The 21,054-nt window shown below is 31.4% G+C and overlaps 1 protein-coding gene across 13 annotated transcripts in view; it reads right to left on the reverse strand.

The window, feature by feature from the left end:
- Positions 1 to 21,054, reverse strand: part of ASCC3 (activating signal cointegrator 1 complex subunit 3) — a 369,134-nt gene that overhangs the window by 272,620 nt on the left and 75,460 nt on the right. For all 13 annotated transcript variants that reach the window (XR_013534438.1, XR_013534439.1, XR_013534440.1 and 10 more), the window contains 2 exons: positions 3,547 to 3,747; positions 2,957 to 3,097 (listed from right to left, as the gene is read on the reverse strand). Coding sequence is in view for 5 of the 13 variants with exons in the window: in XM_002746863.7 (XP_002746909.4) it covers positions 2,957 to 3,097; positions 3,547 to 3,747 (342 nt within the window). In the remaining 8 variants the exon portion in view is untranslated. The remainder of the gene's footprint in view (positions 1 to 2,956; positions 3,098 to 3,546; positions 3,748 to 21,054) is intronic.

A 21,054-nucleotide genomic window follows, 5' to 3' on the forward strand; every position in this document is an offset into this window, starting at 1 on the left:
AAGTGCAAAAATGGGCAAATGGGTAAAAAACAGATGTTCATAAACCTTTGAAAATATATAAATCTAAGTAGATTTTTTATTTTTTTACTTTCTGCTCTTGTAAAATGGAGATACTAACCAATAGGATTCTTGTGAAGACTCAGGGAAGTTGTACATATGCATCTGGCATAGTGACTGACTCATAAATTGAATTCAAATGTTACCTCCCTTGTCTTTCCATAAACATTCTTTCATTAGCATCAGTAACATAGTTGAATACAGTTCAAGAGCAGTTAAAATTTTACTTGAGAGTGATCCAGATTTTAAGACTATGCCAGGTCCAAAAAGGCACAGATTTTGGGCACTAGGTATTATTTATGAATATAAATGAATGGTGATATAGGACTCAGGGAAGAAGAAGTAAATACAAGGTTTGAACTGGATTTTAAAGAATGGGCAAGATGTGAACAAATGTCAATGGATAAATGAAGATATTAAGAAAAAAGAGAAAATACATGAGGAAACTTACTAAAAAGCAGTAATCATTTAAGAAACTATTACTTGAACAATGCTAATTTAGAAAAAGTAAAAATGGCCTGGCTACAGTTTATGTTGGGAAGCATCTGCAAAATAAGATTGAAAGTCAGGCTGGATATATACAATAAAAGGAATCCAATGTCATATATAAGGAGCTTTCCCCTATCATAGTAGTTTCCAAACTATTTTGGCTTTGGGGCTCCTTTGTAATTTTTAAACTATACAAGTCACAAAGAGCTTTGTCTTTGTGAATTAAGTCTATCAATATTTCTATTTATTTATTTACTTATTTATTAAGATGAAATCTCACCCTACTTTTTTTCCCCAACTAAAAAATTTGGACTTTATTATTTTTATTATTATACTTTAAGTTCTGGGGTACATGTGCAGACCACCCAGATTTGACGTCTTGATGTCTCTTGAATGCTGGCTTCCTAGCTTGTAGGCAGTCATTTTATTACTATGTGCTCACACAGCTTTTCTTTGGTAGGTGTAGAGAGAAAGAGATCTCTTCTTCTTATAAGGGCACTAGTCCCATCATGTAGGTCCTCTCCACTTCATGACCTAATCTAAATCCAATTATCTCCCAAAGGCCTCACCTCCAAACACTATTACTTGTGGACTAGGACTTCAACATATAAATTATGTTTGGGGGTGGGGGAGATGGTATGTAAACATTCAGTCCATATGTGTGACCTTATTTGAAAAAAGCGTCTTTGCAGATGTAATTAAGGAAAAGTTGTTAAGATGAGCTCATCCTGATTACAGTGGGCCCGAATCCTTGTGACCAATATCCTTGAAAAAGGGGAGTAGGGGAAAACATAAGCAGGGGAAAAGGTCACATAAAGACAGAAGCAGAGTTTGGAGTAATGTATCTACAAACCCAAGAATGCCAAAAATTCCCAGCAGCCACCAGAAACTAGGAAGCATAGACCAGATATGCTCTCAAAGCCTCTTGAAGGAAACAACTCTGCTGACACCTTGATCTCAGACTTCTAAACTCCAGTACTGTAAGAGAATTAAGACTGTTGTTTTAACACACTGTAAACCAAATAAAAAATTCTAAGCTCTGCAACCTTCTGAATGAACCCCTCCTCTCAGCAAAGGCATTCCAAAAGTTAACCTGAAAAATTAGATCAGGCCATGATGGGAAGTGAGAGCAGGACATAACTATTATACTATCCTTCCTCTTGGAATTACTGATAGAACAGACTCTTTAAGTGTAATAAGAAACATTTACAATCTATTCTCCCTGAATGGATAGGTTTCACCTGCATGATAAAACCTTGGTCTCCACATTCCTTTCTTTAGATAATAACTCTTTCAACCAATTGCCAATCAGAAAATCTTTATATCTACCTATGATCTGTTAGTCCCCACTTTGAGTTGTCCTGCCCTTCCAGAACAAACCAATGTACATCTTACATGTATTGACAGATGTCTCATGTTTCCCTAAAATGTATAAACCAAGCTATACCCCAATCACATTGAGCACATGTCATCAAGACCACCTGAGGTTATGTCACTGGTACAACCTTAACCTTGGCAAAATTGATAAACTTTCAAAATTGATTGAGACCTGTCTCAGATACTTTTGGTCTTTACCACTGAGCTTATGGTATTTTGCTATAGGGGCCCTAGGAAATTAATTCACATTTCAATCACATATTAAATCAGTATCGACCCATTGTTTCAAAAGTTCTATTATGTATTTTCCATCAAACTATGAATTTTTCCATTAATATCTGGTCATCCACTATTTCATTTTTTTAAAAACACAATGAAACTTACCTTACTTACATATTGCCTTCCATAATAATTATCTAGTCGAAACCTAAATATTGTAACAAGAGTGAAACTCTGTCTCAAAAAAAAAAAAAGAAAAAGAAAAAAGAAACCTAAATATTTTTTTTCTTAGTCATAAGATTCTTGAAGATGGTAACTGTATCTTAGTTGTCTTTGTTGTCATTCATTTCATCTAATATAGTGCTATATATAGTACATGATTTAATAATAACTGTGCATTTGATGAAATAATGAATGGCCAAAAAGCTTTATTATATGTTAAGCCATTCTTATGGAATGGTTTGGGATACTAGTGCAATCATTTTAAGAGCTACATAGTTCCCTCCTCTTAAAAGTAAACTCTAATCTTACCTATATCCTCATTCCTATTTCAAAAGAACGGCCTCAATGCCAATAGACTTGGAACCTAACAATATTCAAGATGTAGTAAGAATCACAAAGAATCATAAGGGATATCAGAAAACAAAGTACCAGCAAAAGCTCTTTATAATACAGAGATATGGTGTGGTTACAAATAAAAGTTTATTATATTATGTTTGTATTATATATTTAAGATATAGTCATTTAATAATTTTTATAATTCCAAAAAAAAAAAGAATGGTACTAAACAAAAAAATCTAGGTAAACAACATACCTGAGTTCGTAAAATTTCACTTTTTGACAACTGCATATCACCAGTCAATTCTTTCACAGTGATGCCAAGTGGTTCTAGACGTCTGCTGAAGTAATTTGTCATTTCAGCTGCCAAGGCTTTCATTGGAGCAACATATACAATCTATACCAAAGAACATTAGCTTGATTAATGAGCAAAAACTACAATATCATTTGTCTCACAGTAGCTAAGACAAGTCACAATTTATTGTAAAATATGATCTAACTACTTCCAGTGAAAAATCTTAACTGATGTATTAAAAGTCTTATCATTGTGAGATATGTGTGTATCTGTTTAAAGGACAAATAGAATTGGTTTACACAGCTGCATCACTTTGAAAACTGGTTTGGTTTCAAAGCTAAATGTATTTTCAAAGTTTCTTACATGGTAATAGAATTTTCATAACACAAATAAGGACGGGCTTAATAGTAATGAAATAAATCAAAAAGCATTACTTATCTGACTTTAAATACACTATCTTTAAGAACTTTCAAATTTCATGTAATATATACTATAGCAAATTTATTTTGTTCCTTATAATTTAAAAAGTTGTTGTCTGATTATTTACCTACCTTAAATTCATTCTTTTTGATAACACCTTGTTGAAAATGCTGGCGAATTTCATGCAAGACCGTAAGCATTGCAATATTGGTTTTTCCAGCTCCTGTAGGGGCACAAATCAGCATGTTCTCATTGGTGTTGTAGGCAGTCTCAAACACTATTGACTGGATTCTATTGAGTCTCTTCATTCCTTTAAAAGCCAGCTGTCCAATCTAAAAAAAAAAAGCATCACCCATTATAAATAGTAACAATGTGAAGGACCCACACAAATCATTCATTGCAAACATTTATTTCAGTTGTTGTTTTTTTTTTTGAAGACACTAATTTGTAGTTTCACAATGTGTGTTTTGTTTAAACAGAGGTAAATACAGTTGAGAATAACTGAAAAATATTGTGCAATTCTAATATACTTTAAAGGGAAATTCAGTAAATTTGGAAAATATGATTACACTATACCTAAATTTTAGTATACAATTCTTAAGTAAAAAAAGATGGCAAATTAGTAATGTAAAAAAAAAAAAAAAAATTAAATACCGGTATTTTTTTAGTTTGTATTTATTTACAAATTTCATGATGATGTTCTAATTTATCTAGTCTAGATTAAAGATGACTAGACAGCAAACAAGATACTTCTTGAAGATATAAATCAATAGCAAATTCTATTTCATGTGTTTTTTAAAAAACTTTTTAAAAATGCAGCAGTAACAGTAAGAACAAAAGCCATAAACTACACTTATACAGTTTGTACTGCAACATGTGCAGGTGTAGAATCTTTGATATTATTTCCTTGTTTAATCCTCAAAACAATTCTATAATGGAGATACTCATATTGTGTCCCTTAATCAGAAAGAAACTAAAACACAGAGTAGTTAAATAATTTTTTCCTAAAATTTTCCTATGGAAGTCTTAGATGAAAACTAAATGATCTGAGAGTAAATAAAACACTGGTTGGGATTACAGGGATAAGTTTAGAATGGTTATATTAATGTAAAAAAAAAAACAAACTTTGAAGCCAAGAATATTACCAGCAATAAAAAAGTCATTTCATAATGACAAAAAGGTAAATTAATCAACATGATATAACAGCCCCAAATATTTGTATACCTAATAACAGATCTTTAAAATACATGAGTAAAAACTGAACACATCCAAAGGGAAATAGGCAAAGATTTCAACACCACTCTTCAAAATCTGTACAACAGGAGGCATGAAAATCAGCAAGGCTACCGTGGACTTGAATGGCACTATAAACCAACTTGACCTGACTGACACTAAATCATCTAACAATAGTAGAAAACAGGTTCTCTTCCACTGCTCTTGGGACATTTAAGTGATACTGTATTCTTGACCAAAAAACAAGTCTTAATAAATTGAAAAGGAAGATGGTCATACAAAGCATATTTTCGGACTGCAATGGAATTAAATCAGGTACCTTTATTATAAAGATAGTTAGAAAATATATAAATATTTGCAACAAAATAGCACAACTCCTAAAATAGCACACTTCTTACCACTGATGAAAGAAGAAATCAAAATTGAAAATAGTAAGTATTCTTAACTGAAAGGAAATAAAGATTTATTATGTCCAAATTTGTAGAGGCTGGTAAACCAATACTTAGGGAAAATTCTGTAGCAGTAATTACTATATTAAAAAAGAAAATACCACAAGTTCTCTTTCATATGTGGTATCTGAAAACATTCATCTCGTAGAAGTAGAAAATAGAATAGTGATTACCAGAAGCTACAGAAGATGGGTAAAGAAAAGCATGGAGAACGGTTGGTCAATGAGATCAAAGTTATAGTTAGACAGGATGATTAAGTTCTTTTGTGCTATTACATAGAAGACCCTAGCAAATAATAAGGTATATTTCAAGATAGCTAGAAGAAAGAATTTTGAATGTTATCACAAAGAAATAACACATATTTAAAGTGATGAATATCCTAATTAACCTCATTTGATCATTATGAAATGTATACATGTATTAAAACATCATGTGGTACCTTTATTATTTGTCAATTACAAATAAAACTTAAAAAAATTACCAATTAAAAAAAGAAAAAAAAGTTTTAAAAGAATGACTTTATCTTCTAAAATAAAAAAATTAGAAAATCAAAACCAAAGAAGAATAAAGGAAATAATTATTAAGATCAATGAAACAGAAAACAGAAAAGAATGATTCTTTGAAATTAATAAAATTGATTAACCTCTGGGCAGACTGATCAGAAAAAAAAAGAAGATACTAATTATCCATATCAAGAATGAGAAAGGTGGCATCACTACAGATAATATAGAAATTAAAAAAATAATAAGAGAACATTATGAACAACTATATGCCAGTAAACTTGACAACTCAGATGAAATGGACAACTTTCTTAAACAACACAAATTCTCAAAGTTCACTCAAAAACAAATACACAACTTAACCCCATATCTATTAAAGAAATTAAGAAAGAGGTTAAAATTCTTTCCAAAAAAAAAAAAAACCTCCAGGGCCAGAGAGATTCTTGAATGAATTCCATCTAAAATTTAAGATAGAAATAGTATCAGCCGGGTGCGGTGGCTCAAGCCTGTAATCCCAGCACTTTGGGAGGCCGAGGCGGGTGGATCACGAGGTCAAGAGATAGAGACCATCCTGGTCAACATGGTGAAATTCCATCTCTACTAAAAATACAAAAAAATTAGCTGGGCATGATGGTGGGTGCCTGTAATCCCAGCTACTCAGGAGGCTGAGGCAGGAGAATTGCTTGAACCCAGGAGGCAGAGGCTGCGGTGAGCCAAGATCGCGCCATTGCACTCCAGCCTGGGTAACAAGAGCGAAACTCCGTCTCAAAAAAAAAAAAGAAAAGAAATAGTATCAATACTACATGGAGATTTAAACTATTTCAAAAAATATACATAAAAAAGAAATACTCCCCAAATCATTCTATGAAGCTAGCACTATAAAATATAAAAACCAGACAAAATAAAATCACAGACTAATACCCCTCAAAGATTAAATTTAAAAATTATAAACAACATAATAATACATCATAGGAAAACTTTATGATCATCTTAATAAATGCAGAAAAAGCATTTGACAAAATTGAATATCCATTTATTTTTATTATTGAACAATCATTTATTTTTATTTTTACTTTTTTAAAAAAATCTTAGCAAACTAGAAGTAGAAGAGAATTGCTCAACCTGATAGAGGGCATCTATCTACAAAAACCTTACAGCTGCTCCCATCGTACTAACCGGATCAGATTGAATGCTTTTCTCTAAAACCAGGAATAAGAAGGGTGTTACACTCACTCACCAATTAACATTGTATTGAAGGTTCTATCCACTTAACATTGTACTGGAGTGCAAACAGAAAAGGGAAAAAAGAAAAAAAATAAAGTCATTAATATAAAAAAGGTAGAAAAGAAAATCTGTATTTAGAGATGACCTGAGTGTCTATGTAAAAAATCATATGGAATCTACAAAAAAACTCCTAAAGCTAATGTGTGAATTCCGGAAGGCTAAGGATACAAGATTGACAACTAAAAAATTACATTTCTATATACCAGCAATGAAATATCTGAAAGCAAATTTTTTAAACAGTAAAAATAATACTCTGTTATGAATTCCTTAGGGATAAGTATGAAAAGAGAAGAGAAAGACCTGCATTCTCAAAACTATACTATTTTGCTAAAAGAAATGAAAGATAAAATTTTAAGATGCCTTTTTTTTTTTCCAAATTCATCTACAGATTCAATGCAATTCCAATCAAAATCCCACCAGGCTTTCCTATGAAAATTGACAAACTGACTTTAAAATTCATATGGAAAGACACAGGATCTAGAAGGAACAAAACAATTTTGAAAAAGAATAACAATGTTAGAGAGCTAAAACTACCTGATGTCAAAAATTATTAAAATACTAGAGAAATCAAAATACCATGATGTTTATATAAATATAAACAAATAAATCAAGGAACTGAATAGAGAATCCAGAAATAAATCCACACATATTTGGACAACTGATTTTCAACAAGGGCTGAAAGGCAATGTAAATGACAAAGGTCAGCATTTGGAATAAATGATGCTAGAACAAATGGGTATACACAGGTTAAAAAAATGACTTGAATCTATACTTTGTGTCACATAACTAAGATTAACTCAAAGTGAATTACTGACCTAAATGTAAAATCTGAGAGTATAGAACACGTAGAAGAAAACGTGGAAGAAAGTCTTTATGGAAGTGAGTTATGTCAAGATTTCTTAAATAAAATAAAATAAAATCTATAAACAAATCAGTAAATTTGACTTAAGCAAAATGGAAACCTATTATCTTTAAATACTGTTAAGAAAATAAAAACAGAAGCCACAGAATGGGAGAAAAATTTTCACAATACATATATCTGATAAAGTAGTTATATGTAGAAAATATAAAAACAACAAAATAATAAAGAAAACAAGCAATTTTATTTTAAGAGTAGGTAAAGAATTCAATGATCATTTCACCAAAGAAAATATATAGATGTCAAATAGGCACATATAAAAATGCTCAACATCATTAGTAATTAGGGAAATAAAAATTAAAATCACCATTATGCACCTATTACAATGGCTAACATAAAAACAACTGGCAAAAAGTTTAGTAATTTAATTTTTATAATTGCGAATATTGGTGAGGATGTAGAGAAACTAGAATTCACACACACTGATGGTAGATAAAGTAAGTGTACAATCACTTTCATAAAACAATCTAGCAAGTTTTTTAAAGTTAAAGAAACATACACCTAACATACCCCTTTGAGGCTCTACCCAAGAGAAAAAGAAGTATATGTACATACAAAAATATCTATATGAATGTTCACAGCAACTTTACCTGTAATAGCCTAAAACAGAAAAACCACTCAAATGTCAATCAACAGATATATGGATAAACAAAATGTTTTATATTCATACAATGGAGTACTACACAGCATTAAAAAAGAATTAATTATTGAGACAATGTAGATGATTTAGACAACATAGACTTATCTATTATATATACACTTACACTTCCATTTGGACAAAAGATATACTCAGAAAAGATCACAGTAGTATCTCCTAGGCCTAGAAACTCTTAGGCAGGCCAATTAAACATCTGAGCATACCAGTGAGATCACTCAGCCTCGGAGGGACACACAACACATTTTTCAGGACACTGGGCTTATAGTCAGAGGCCCAGGTTAAGACACTGGCTTTGCTACTATTTGCAATATGACTTTTAAGAAACTTAAGATCCCTAAATTCTATTTTCTCATCTGCAAGGTAATAAGGCAAGTATGACCTGCAGGTAATTTAAGATCTCTAAATTCAATTTCCTCATCTGCGAGGTAATATTGCAAGGTAAAGGTGTTATCTTTATAACATAAGGAAGTTACAAAAATTAATTTAAAAATAGCTAACAATTATGGAGTGCTTACTATGGGCTAAGCATAGGAGTCCTTTACATAAAATATCTTAATTACTTCTATAACCACACTGGACTATTTTATAGATGAGGAAACTGAGACTTGAAAAAGCTTAAGTTCACACAGCTACAAATGGTAGAGCTAGTATTTGAAGTCATATAGTATAACATGAGAATTACAGTCTTTAATTAGATAATATTTATAAATCATATACTATAAACCATACACAGAGATGGTACTTGTTAAATACATCAAAATAAATTAACAGTAGCTATTATCATTACTGTCATATGTCATTTCATTTTTATATGACGTTTACTAAAATAGTGCTATGAATGAATGCAGTAATTTCCAGTTTTAAAGACTTATGACAAGAAACAGAGTATACTATCCTAAACTACGAATCTAATCATGTCATATTCCAGCTTATAAAATGTTCAAAGACTTCTCATTTACTCTTCATTACCATTCAAGTTCAAGCTCAAAAGCAATCTCCAGTTCTAATTCCCTAAACAACTGTTATCTTTACTTCTTTATGCTTCGCCATATTTTAGAAGATTTAAGAAAACATCACAGCTTCTCTCAACAGCTAGACATTCAGACAATTCTCTTTATATATTATTATTATGACCCTTAACCACAAATAACGAAATGAGTTCTTTATACATATTTCTGACCCATTGGATTGAAACTAAGGATTCTGATTTTTACTATTCTTTGTATTACCTCGGTACCTAATCAACTGCCAGGAACGTAATAGGCTGCTAAATAAATTTTTATTGAATGATTTTATGCTGGCTACTTGCAAAAAGAACTAGAATTAAATGAGGGGATAAAGATATACACTGCATACACAATGTCCTCCAAAGAAATACTAAATTGAATCTAACCAAAATATGTAGCGGTTTAGCAAAAGCCTTATATTCAACTTTCAGTAAAAAAACTTATTTTTTTGCTGTTAAAGGTGATAGTTCAAGAGATAAACATAATATCAGAAGAATAAACTAACAAACAAAATCTATTACACATATAGAGGTTTATAGCATTCTAATCAATTCAATAATCACTTACTGATTGTTATTATGCTAAGGAGTTCTGTCAATATAAATATTTGTTTTTATAACAAAAGTTAGACAATGTTTAAAATGATTCTTAAAATTGACTAGTTTCTGGGTTTTCCTGATGTTTTTTGAGACAGCATCTTGCTCTGTTGTCCAGGCTTGAGTGCGGTGGAGTAATTATAGCTCACTGCAACCTCTAAATTCTGGGCACAAGCAATCCTCCTGCCTCAACCTTCTGAGTACCTGGGACTACATGTGCATGTCACCACACGCGACTAACTTTTTTATTTTTAGTAGAGACAAGGTCTTGCTGGTCTTGCTCAGACTAGTCTTGAACTCCTGGGTTCAAGTTATCTTTCCACCTCAACCTCCCAAGGCACTGGGATTACAGTTGTGAGCTGCCACACCCATCCCTAGTTTGTGGTTTAAAGGAAGAAAAAGGTATGTTTAAAATTAGATTACCTCATTTAGGTTTTTATAGTAAGGATATGAACTATATGCTGAGGTATGTGAGGGAGCGACAGTCACTAAGCATACCATGTCAGGTAGAAGAAGCAGGATATTAGAAAAGCACTTAGAGCTAGTGAAAAGGAGTAGCAAAGATGATGAAGATGGAAAAGTAGGCCGAGAGCAGACTACAAAGAGCCGCATATACCACACTGAAGGAGCTGACCTTTTCTTCACACATTTACCAAGTTACTAAATGAACACCAAATTATTGAATGAAATAGCCATGGACTTTTTCAGCCATTAGGGATGTAACTGTGAGCAAAAGTGACACAGTTACTATTTAAGGTCTCTTTTAAGCAAGGAAGAAGCATATTATAGTTCCATTTGGAATACAATAAGAAAAACGTTTAAAACCATAGAAATAATAAATTTCTCTTCCAAGAACAAGAAGACTTAGATTTAAATTATGAAAGAAAAATTCAATATAAAGAAAAGAAATTATAAAGACTCCTCTGGAAACATCTCTAAAAGGTTATTTTAGAGACTACATGAAGAAATTATCAAAAGGAACCGAGACCTAGAGAGGTTAAATAACTTACCCAAGTCCACACTGCTAACAAATTGTGGCCCAGATGGGACTTAAACTCAGTATGTCCTAGCTCAAATGCAAATTACCATCAAATTTACTGTTTAAAATAATAATATATGATGATTTATCTTGCTAGTGTTCTCTACATTTATTTCAAAAGAAACATTTCAAAAAAATCCTTACAATATTGTTACATATATACACATCACTATCAACAGAACATGCTGAATAGAAACAACAGCAAGTTAAAAAAAAAAACCCTCCAAAACTTCATATTTAAAACAGCTCGTGTTTTTTTTACCACTCCTTATAAAATTTCTTTTTGTTTTTCATTTTGAATTAAGAAAAACAAATGAAATCATTTTCAGCAACAAACTTGGTAAAACTAAAAGGAATGTGCTCAGACAGCAATAAGAAAAATCATTAAAGGGCTCAGTATACATGATAGTGTGAATTGTGTTTGTAAGCTACTGGAACATGAAATAATTAATGTCCATTATGCAGATTTCTTACGTTTAAATGATATTCAAATTATATTTACAAATGCTTTAAGTTAAAAAAACAAATGATTAAAGAAGAAGAAAAATGTGGGTTCTAGCAAAACTCTATTTTACTCAACTTTATAACTACGTACTAATAATATGTACTGTTTTATTTATAATTCCTGCACAAACAACACCTAATTAAATGCAGCTAATAATCTTCGCTTCTAAATATTTGACATTCTTCTAACTTAAAACATTTCATCTGATCTGAATATTGATTCACATTAATGAATACATAAAGATAAACTGAAATTATTTCTTAGCAAATCAGCATTTGCTTTTAAGCAGAAAACTGAGAGTCTCATGATCATTTATCTCAAGTGCTTTATGTTTAGTCCAGATAGTCATTCTAAATATATACCATTTAACCTTTTAATTGGTTCTAACTACTAAGCATTTTCAAAGCATATCATATTTAGCAGATGAGAAACATTTTCAATGTTACAAGCTTCATCCTACAACCACTTGTCTATACCTATTGGGACTCACTAGACTACTGATCTTACAGAAATAAGATGACTCAATTATGAAATTCCATAGAAAGGGTATGTTTTGGATATCCATTTATCAAATACTGGCAACACAGGGTACTCTTGAGTGCACACTCTATTTTTAAAAATAAACTGGATGACAGTATTTAGCTGGAAGAACAAAAATGTATAGTAAACATACCTCCTTGTTTATAATAGTCATATGTATTTATTTTGTCAGTTAATTAAAAAGCATTAACTAGGTATCTAAGATAAACTCAGGAACATGCTGTCCCTCCAAAGCCAGTGTAAATATCATAAGATTAAGATATTCTAACAATAGACTAAAATTTTAGCAGATATTTATGATAAATCATACAGATACCAAAGACATACATTACATAATTTTCACAGTTTTTCTCTGGCTCCCTATAAGATGTGGCTAAGGCTCAAAATTTCAGAATTAGTGATGACAGCCACTCCACACACTCAGTCCAAGTTTTATATGCTGGAATCCCACTACTCTAACATTCCTCACAAACCAGGCTCCATGCCATAATCCACTTAAAAGTCACGAGATTAAAAATCAAACAATTTACATAAATACCTTATTTAACATACTTAGATTATTTATTAGGTGATCAGATGATTTTCTTTTAGATAACTGGATAATTTTTTTCATTCCAAGGTCTTAAAGTAATGACTATGTGTGTGTGTGTGTGTGTGTGTGAATGTATACAACTATTTTTGATAATCACTCTAAAATAGATTACTTTGGTTGGGCTTTCCTAATAGAATATATTTTTTTAAATCTCTGATCTTTCCTTCACAGCTGGAATCATTCATTTATTTGGCAAATAGTCCTTGAATATCATTTCTTTGTGGCACAAACTATTCAAACTCTCAATGAAACAGACAAAGTCTCTGCTGTCATGTAGCTTATGTTCTACTTAGCGTGGGAGACAAAAAAAATCAACACGTTTACTAATTTAAAAATTATTTCAAATGCTCATGTAAATACATTTTAATAGATGGTGTAATAGGGAGTAAGACATAACAGTTACCTTAAATTAGGTTTCTAGAAAGGTGCCTCAAGAGAGGTGATCTGAGTTGAGAATAAAATGATAAGAACCAGGCCACGAAAAAATCTGAAATCTCAGTACATTCTAGGCAGAATGAAGATCTAGAACTAGACTCCTAAATCAGGACAAAGTTCAAATGTTTAAGGAACCATACAGAGATTAGAGTGGCTGAATAAGTGGTCACATATGAGATAGAAACAAAGATAGGAACTGTACTTGATAGCAAAGACCTTGGATTCACTGCAGGATTTTAAGTAGAAGAATAATATAACATGATTTGTAACTTTTAAAGCTTTCTCTGGCTACCATACGGAAAAAAGATTGAAAAGTAGCATAAAACTACGGCAGTAACACAAGTGAAAGGTGATGCTGGTTTATACTGGAGTGTCAGCAGACGAAATGGAGAGAAGTAGCAGGACCCAGGCTATCTCTTAGAGGTGTAGTCAATGGATCTGATGATGACTTCAATGTAAGATGGTAGGAAAAAAAGATAAATCAAAGATGACATTTTCTTGAGTGAGAAATAGTTTTTAGGATATGAGGAAGATTAAGATTACAGACTGAGAAAGGAAAACACTCCATTTGAAGTACCTATTATACATCTAAGGAGAGATTTGAAACAGGCAATTACATCAGAATTTGAAAGTCATGGTAAGGTCAAGCATTTTTAAAAATTCATTTTCGGCAAATACAGTGATTCTCCCAAAATTACATAGTAGCAGCAGACTCAAATTTCAAAAGTTTGTAGTCTAGTAATCTTTCTAAATTCTGTCTAAAATAAGAAGTTAACAGATGCTAGGTAAAGGTTTAGTGGATTCTTCGAGGAATAAAGCATATAAGATTTTATAAAAGAACACTGCACCTTTATTTTGGTTGTTAGAAAACCTCTTGTCAATTATGGTTTATCAACTGAATGTGTGATCAATGGAATTTTGTAATATACTACTTAGACACATTATAATAAGTAACTAGTCACAAGATTAAACTTCAATCATCTTAATAAAAAGTTTTGATAGTTAACATAAAAACATAAATTTTATTATTGAAAGGCTAGGTGACATATAACAATGCATATGTTTAATATTTAAATCTAATCATGCAACAGCCTCTGAAAATTGAATAACTTGGTTTTCCAAGTGTAATCGAAGTCTTGCTTACGAACAGTAAACTGTATCCAATCTAATGTCATAGATTTCACATATTTGAGAAACGTTTGGCTATTCAACAAATAAGAAATTGAACTAAAAGTTAAGTTTAATATATTCTGATTATTTTACTTCAACAATTCGTATGATTACTTTGCCAAAAGAATCACATACATTTTACCACATTAACATAAATATATAATTAGTAATTATGTAGATAAAAATTTTAAAGTTAATTTTAAAAGACCAGCATAAAAGATGAAGACTGCAAGATATACAGCTATGATAAGCTTTCAGATTTCCTAATTACCAAGTGATTTCTCAAATTAGAGGAACAGTTAAGTAAATTGTGATATACCTATTCAATGAAATATTATGCATTCATTAAAATAGTAATCAAGGAGAATATGAAACATGAATAAAATCCTATATACATTAAGTGAAAAAAATACTGTATTATATTTTATATTTCGAGATGGAGTCTTACTATGTACTGAGGTTTCAAATTTTTTTGTGGCCTAATTCTTGTCATTTTATTCTTAACTCAAATTAACTTAACTCTCTTGAGGCACCTTTCTAGAAACCTAATTTAAGTTGGTCTCAAACTCCTAGGCTCATGTGATCCTCCTGCTTCAGCCTCCCAAGTTGCTGGGATTCCAGTCATATACCAGCATGCCTGGCTCCAAAATTATATTTATACTATGCTTACAACCATATTTTAAAAGACCACATTAAAAAACTGAAAGAAAATACTTTGTTGGCTCCACTCCTCTATTATAAAAGGGTACCATGGAGTCCTCTTTTCATCTTTTCTCTGAGGATAAACCTTATTTATTGGTGAAAAAGCTTTCAGATAACAGAAACTGCTTATATTTTACATAGTAAACCACTCTTTGCCCTATAATTCTCATTCTTTTAAAATTTCAGGGGATCTCTCAGTAATAGATTCAGATAAACAAGTGTAGAAAGTTCAGGACTTCAGTTTAGGCCTTAGAGATGTTGGGACAGGTAGGTATACAGATATGTTAATACAATTTCAGGTAAACTATGTTAACATACTAAGGTAAGCGTCTCTATCTGACCAGTTTGTTTTCATAGAAAAATGTATTTGGGTTATAAATAAACAACTTCGAAACCAAGGCTTAGACCATAACCTTTCACGTTCTACTAAGAACAATAGAAGATAAAATATCAGATACCCTAGTCATAGGGAAATCTTAAAGATGGGGGCTACATATTAAGAAATAAACAAATTAATCTTACAAGTTGAAAATAAAATGAAAGATATTTTAAAATGTTTTAAATACTCCTAGACAAATTCATCACTGTCCAATAGAAGTTTATTAAGTCATATAATACATACTTGCATTTTCTAGCAGAAATATTAAAAAACACAAAAACAGGTGAAGTTAATTTTATAATGTATTTCATTTAACTCAATGTATCTAAAATATCATCTTAATATGAAATTTTTTAATTAGTATATGTTGCACTTAAAGCACTTTGTAAGCTAGACTAGCTATATTCAATTGCTAAACAGCCACTTGTGGTTAATGGCTACTTTATCAAACAGTGCAGTTCTGGAGAGTGCCTAGCTTATTTATATATAATGCTTATAAATTGATAAATATATTGTCCTAACAACAGCATATTGCATTGAGGGAAAATCTCGTAGGGCAATATTCAAATATCCTTAATGTGGTCTAAAAGACCCTGCCATAACATGAAGTTCATGAAATTCAGATCAAATATAGTGCCAGGTATGGTGACTCTTTGCCAGCAATCTCACAACTTGGGAGGCTGAAGTGAAAGGATTGCTTGAGACCAGGAGTTCAAGGCTGCAGTGAGCCACAATCATGTCACTACACTCTAGCCTGGGTAACAAGGCAAGATCCTGACTTAAAAATAAAATACAAAACTACATATTGAGGAGTCTTTAAGAAAAAGAAAGGACATTAGTCTTTTTCCTGATGTCTTATTCTCTATAGTTATCCTTAGTAAGCATAAAAAGAAGAAAATAAGTAACCATTTGCTGAATGTATGAAACAATGGAATTAATATTCTTTTCCAAAATTGACTCAATCACTTATACTTATTTCTATATTCCAATCCAAGGTCTAAAACGGTGAGGTTGAAATATCAACCATATATTACATTCATACCCCAACCTAAGCATCATTACTCACCTTTAATAAAGGTTGACAAATACTTGACAAATACTTCACCTGATCAAATGAAATCACTTGTGTTTCCTAAAATGCTAAGTGGTAAATAAAAGAAGTATTTTCCTCTAGAATGTAAGACTACTATGAGGCAGAAATTATGTTTTTCAACTTTATGTCTCTAATTCCTAGCATAGTAAATGTTGTAAAGCAAATACTCAGTGATTTTTTTCTGTGCTTGCTTCAGCTGAGTCATTTTGATTAAATTATGATTATCAACTATGAACTGCATTGTTGATGAATTTTTATAAATCAAATAATAGTTAAGATGCTCCTTGTGAAGCACAATGACTATCTCTACAAAAGAAGCTTGATATAAATTGTTCTACTCACATAATTTAATAAGTTCCATATGTGTTTTCTATCATATATTACAAATATTAGTCAAATTATCTTTTTCTATATTCATTCACTGTAGTTGCCAGTAAAACTCCAAGTTAGCTTGGATTGCAACAGCTCCCGGTACATTTGTTCTTAAAACCAGAAAAGGTAATTTCAAAGCATACTTTTTATATATTTTTTAATCTTCCGGACACTAAGCACTAAAAACCCTAAACATAATCAGACATTTAGCATATGACAGAATTTCCCACATTAAGAATATATAAAAATTATGTATTACATTAAAAAAAAGTAACATTCTACCTTTTCTACTTATCCCTAAGAAACTGTTTGACTGGTTTATGCCCAAACCCAATTTACATATCTACATTTATATTTCTACATAGATATGATACCAACATATGCTATTATTTTTAAATAAGGCAACAAAATATCACTTCTAAGAGACTTTATAAAAATTACTAAAACCCATGCTTATTTGTTTGACCTGCAGGAGAATTATAGGGAATTCTTGAGAGACTGTATAGTCCAACTACAAATCCTCCTCTACCATACATAACAGAGTTGGTCAACTAAACTCTAGATCAGTGTATTTCACAAAGATGGTTATGCCTTACAGTGAGTTATGAAATTAACTTAGTGAATTGTTACCAATGGTGTTTTTAAGGAACAGAAAATAAAAAGAAAATACTACAGTATATCACATGTGATAAGGGTAAAACAGTTTTGTGAAAATTCTGTTTTAATTGTGTTTGAGTATATTGAATACAATGTAAAGTATTTTTTAGACAAGTGCAATAAAAAAAGCTTGAAACCCAATGTCACAAATAAATACTTTCTAGTGAATACAAATGCATTCTTTCAAAATATGGCCCTGCTTCATTTTGGGAAAACAAAAATATTTATCTCATCAATCAATGCCTATAACTTTTGGGCTATCTAGCAATTTCACTTTTTAAAAATGTATCCAAAAATATACTTACACATGCAAAACTGTATAAGATTTATCACAAATTATTTTTAATACCAAAAATTAGAAACAACCCAAATGTCCTCATAGTATACCACTGGAATAAATTATGGCATATCCATACAGTGAAATTCTATGCCTCCATTAAACAGAATAAAAATATTTTCTATTTTCTGAGATTAAAATATCTTTTTATGGCAACAAAAAAGCAAGTTGCGGAATAGTATTATAATATGCTATCTTATTGTCCAAATTTGAGGAGGGCAAGGAAGAAGAATCTATATTTGCTTTCAGTAATTCTGAAAGAATGTGTAGAATTGAACACATTGCTTATTAATGAAAGAAGGGAGGGACCAGGGCAGATAAAAGATAAATGAAAGACTTTCACTATATAAAGGTTGCTAGTTTTTGAAACTGTATGATAATAACCTATGCCACTTTGGGAGGCCGAGGCAGGTGGATCACGAGGTCAAGAGATCGAGACCATCCTGGTCAACATGGTGAAACCCTGACTCTACTAAAAATACAAAAAATTAGCTGGGCATGGTGGCACGTGCCTGTAATCCCAGCTACTCAGGAGGCTGAGGCAGGAGAATTGCCTGAACCCAGGAGGCGGAGGTTGCGGTGAGCCAAGATTGCACCATTGCACTCCAGCCTGGGTAATGAGCAAAACTCCGTCTCAAAAAAAAAAAAAAAAAAAAAAAAGTAAATAAATAACCTATGCCAAAAAAGTAAAAGACACACAAAGAAATATGACTGACATCTTTTAAAAAATGCAAAAACTACAAACATCTGATTTCGTGGAAAAGCCTAAATGAGCTCTCATGTATTATGTAAATATTTCATATTAAATTCTTCTCATTACTCCTTGAATTCTACCCTCTAGAAACAGTAAATTAAATTACTCTTCTCATGTCCCTTCAAATTATTCTAAATCATATGTCCCCTACTCAGTTCTCTTCCCAGCATTCTCTTTTTTTGGTCTTCACATGGCCAGTTCCTCAAAGGGCTTCCTAATTGAAAGTTTAGACACAGAAGGAAATAACAATTGTTCTTCCTACCTCCAATATTTGTGACCTCAGATCTGCAGTCTCATCTAAGCCTCTATGGCTTCACCAGAGGACCAGATCTGTTATTAAATACAAGCCTAAACTACTTCTTGCTGCTACCTAAAATGTATCCTCCACCTCCTTCATCATGTGTTAAATACTGCCTACCAAGTGTCAGACTTTGAGGACTTGTTCTGTCCTTAAGAGCTCACATTGCAGCAGATGAATCTAGACTACCAGAAACTTGTTTCATGAGCTCCCACTATAACTTTGTTTCCACATACCTCCACATCATACATTTAAAGGAACCAGGGAAGATCTGACACACTTCTTCACTAAACACCAATCCCAAACTACATAATCTGTGACGTCAGTAGATTAACTGAACACAAACTACAATGTGATCTCTAATGCTCTTGAATTAAAGGTAAATATATAAGATAATATATTTCTTATTTAAGTCGGCAAGTAAACAGTTCACTAATCTATTTAGCAACCATTTTTACTGAGCATGTACTATATATGAGGTTTCATTTTAAATGTTTTAACTGCATAATATCATTTAGCATCCAAAGAAAATTTATGAAGTAAGTCTTTTTATCATCCTTCTTTTAAAGATGGGGGAAGTACAGCACGGAGAGTTTAAAGACCTTAACCAGGATAAAAGACTAGCAAATTGCAGAGCAAAGATTGAAACTCAGATATCTGATATAAAAGTCTAAATTAAAAGTCTGAGTTAAAGGCTTGTAAAGCTTCCTAATTTCATTACTTTACACTTTTATTTTTATAGTTAATTTTTTTATTCCTAACTGATTTTTAACCAAGTAACATAATTTATAAAACTAAATATGAAAATACAGTCAATGAAAATACTGAGTTTACTAATAATCAAGTAAATGCAAAACAGAACAAGATACATTTTTATTTATCCAAGTGTTGAAGATTTTTTAAAAATTGGTTTTGGTAATGTTTACACTTTCATATATATTGCTTGTATGCAATTCATATTACAAATGTGCATATATCATTTAACCTAACTCCAAGTCAAAAGAAAAATCCAAGTGAAATAACTGAACAATGATGTCATACAAATAAGCACAAAGATGCTTACTATAACATCATTTCCAATAAGAAAAAACAGACACAAGCTGAATATCTATAAATAGGGTATTGGAGTAAGTAATTCATGACAGATTCTCCATGAATCACTGTAGTTAAGTAGAATGAAGATACATTTGTTTATAAAAAAAATGTGTCGAAAAATGAAAAAAGTATGCCACAAAACAGTAACTAATTAAATATAATTTATTAATACAAAAACATTCTGGAAAGATATATCAAAGTATTCTACTAAAGTTGGGGCTGTAAAGACATTTTCACTTTCATGCTGGGCATGGTAGCTCACACCTGTAATCCCAGCACTTTGGGAGGCCAAGGCGGGCGGATCATGAGGAGATTGAGACCATCTTGGCCAACATGGTGACACCCCATCTGTACTAAAATACAAAGAAATTAGCCAGGTGTGGTGGCATATGCCTGGAGTCCCAGCTACTTGGGAGGCTGAGGCAAGGGAATTGCTTTAACCTGGGAGGTGGAGGTTGCAATTAACTGAGATTGTGCCACTGCACCCCAGCCTGGCAACAGAGCAAGACTTTGTCTCAAAAAAAAAAAAAGACATTTTCACTTTCTATTTATATTATAAATGTAGATATTACATTTTAGATATTATTTTTTGTAATAAATTTTATCAACCCTACAAAAATCTTTTCTGTTTAGATAAAAAACAAAACGAGAAAGGTCTATTCTGTATTGACTTAATGTATTAAAACAACAATATTTATTTATAAATAGAAATACCTAATAATTTTGTATTAATACAAACAACTGACCCTCTTTTTCATTCTGTAATATCAAATCTTTACAAATATCAAATTTCTAATTTGTACCCACACTTGAAAGTGTGCTGAAAAACTCCTGAATTATATTAAGAGTTATGAAAGACAGTACATGGACACTGTTATTTTCTCTTTACTAAAGAGTCACGTGTTTTAATGTTTTATGATAAAAATTCATTTTGAATTAGATGATCTGAGTAGAGGAAATTAAGTCTCAGTAACAAAGCATCTCAAAAGAGTAACCTAATATTAAATCTTTGAAAGAAGTGAAAT

This window comes from Callithrix jacchus, chromosome 4 (assembly GCF_049354715.1).
Source record: "Callithrix jacchus isolate 240 chromosome 4, calJac240_pri, whole genome shotgun sequence".
NCBI lineage: Eukaryota > Metazoa > Chordata > Mammalia > Primates > Cebidae > Callithrix > Callithrix jacchus.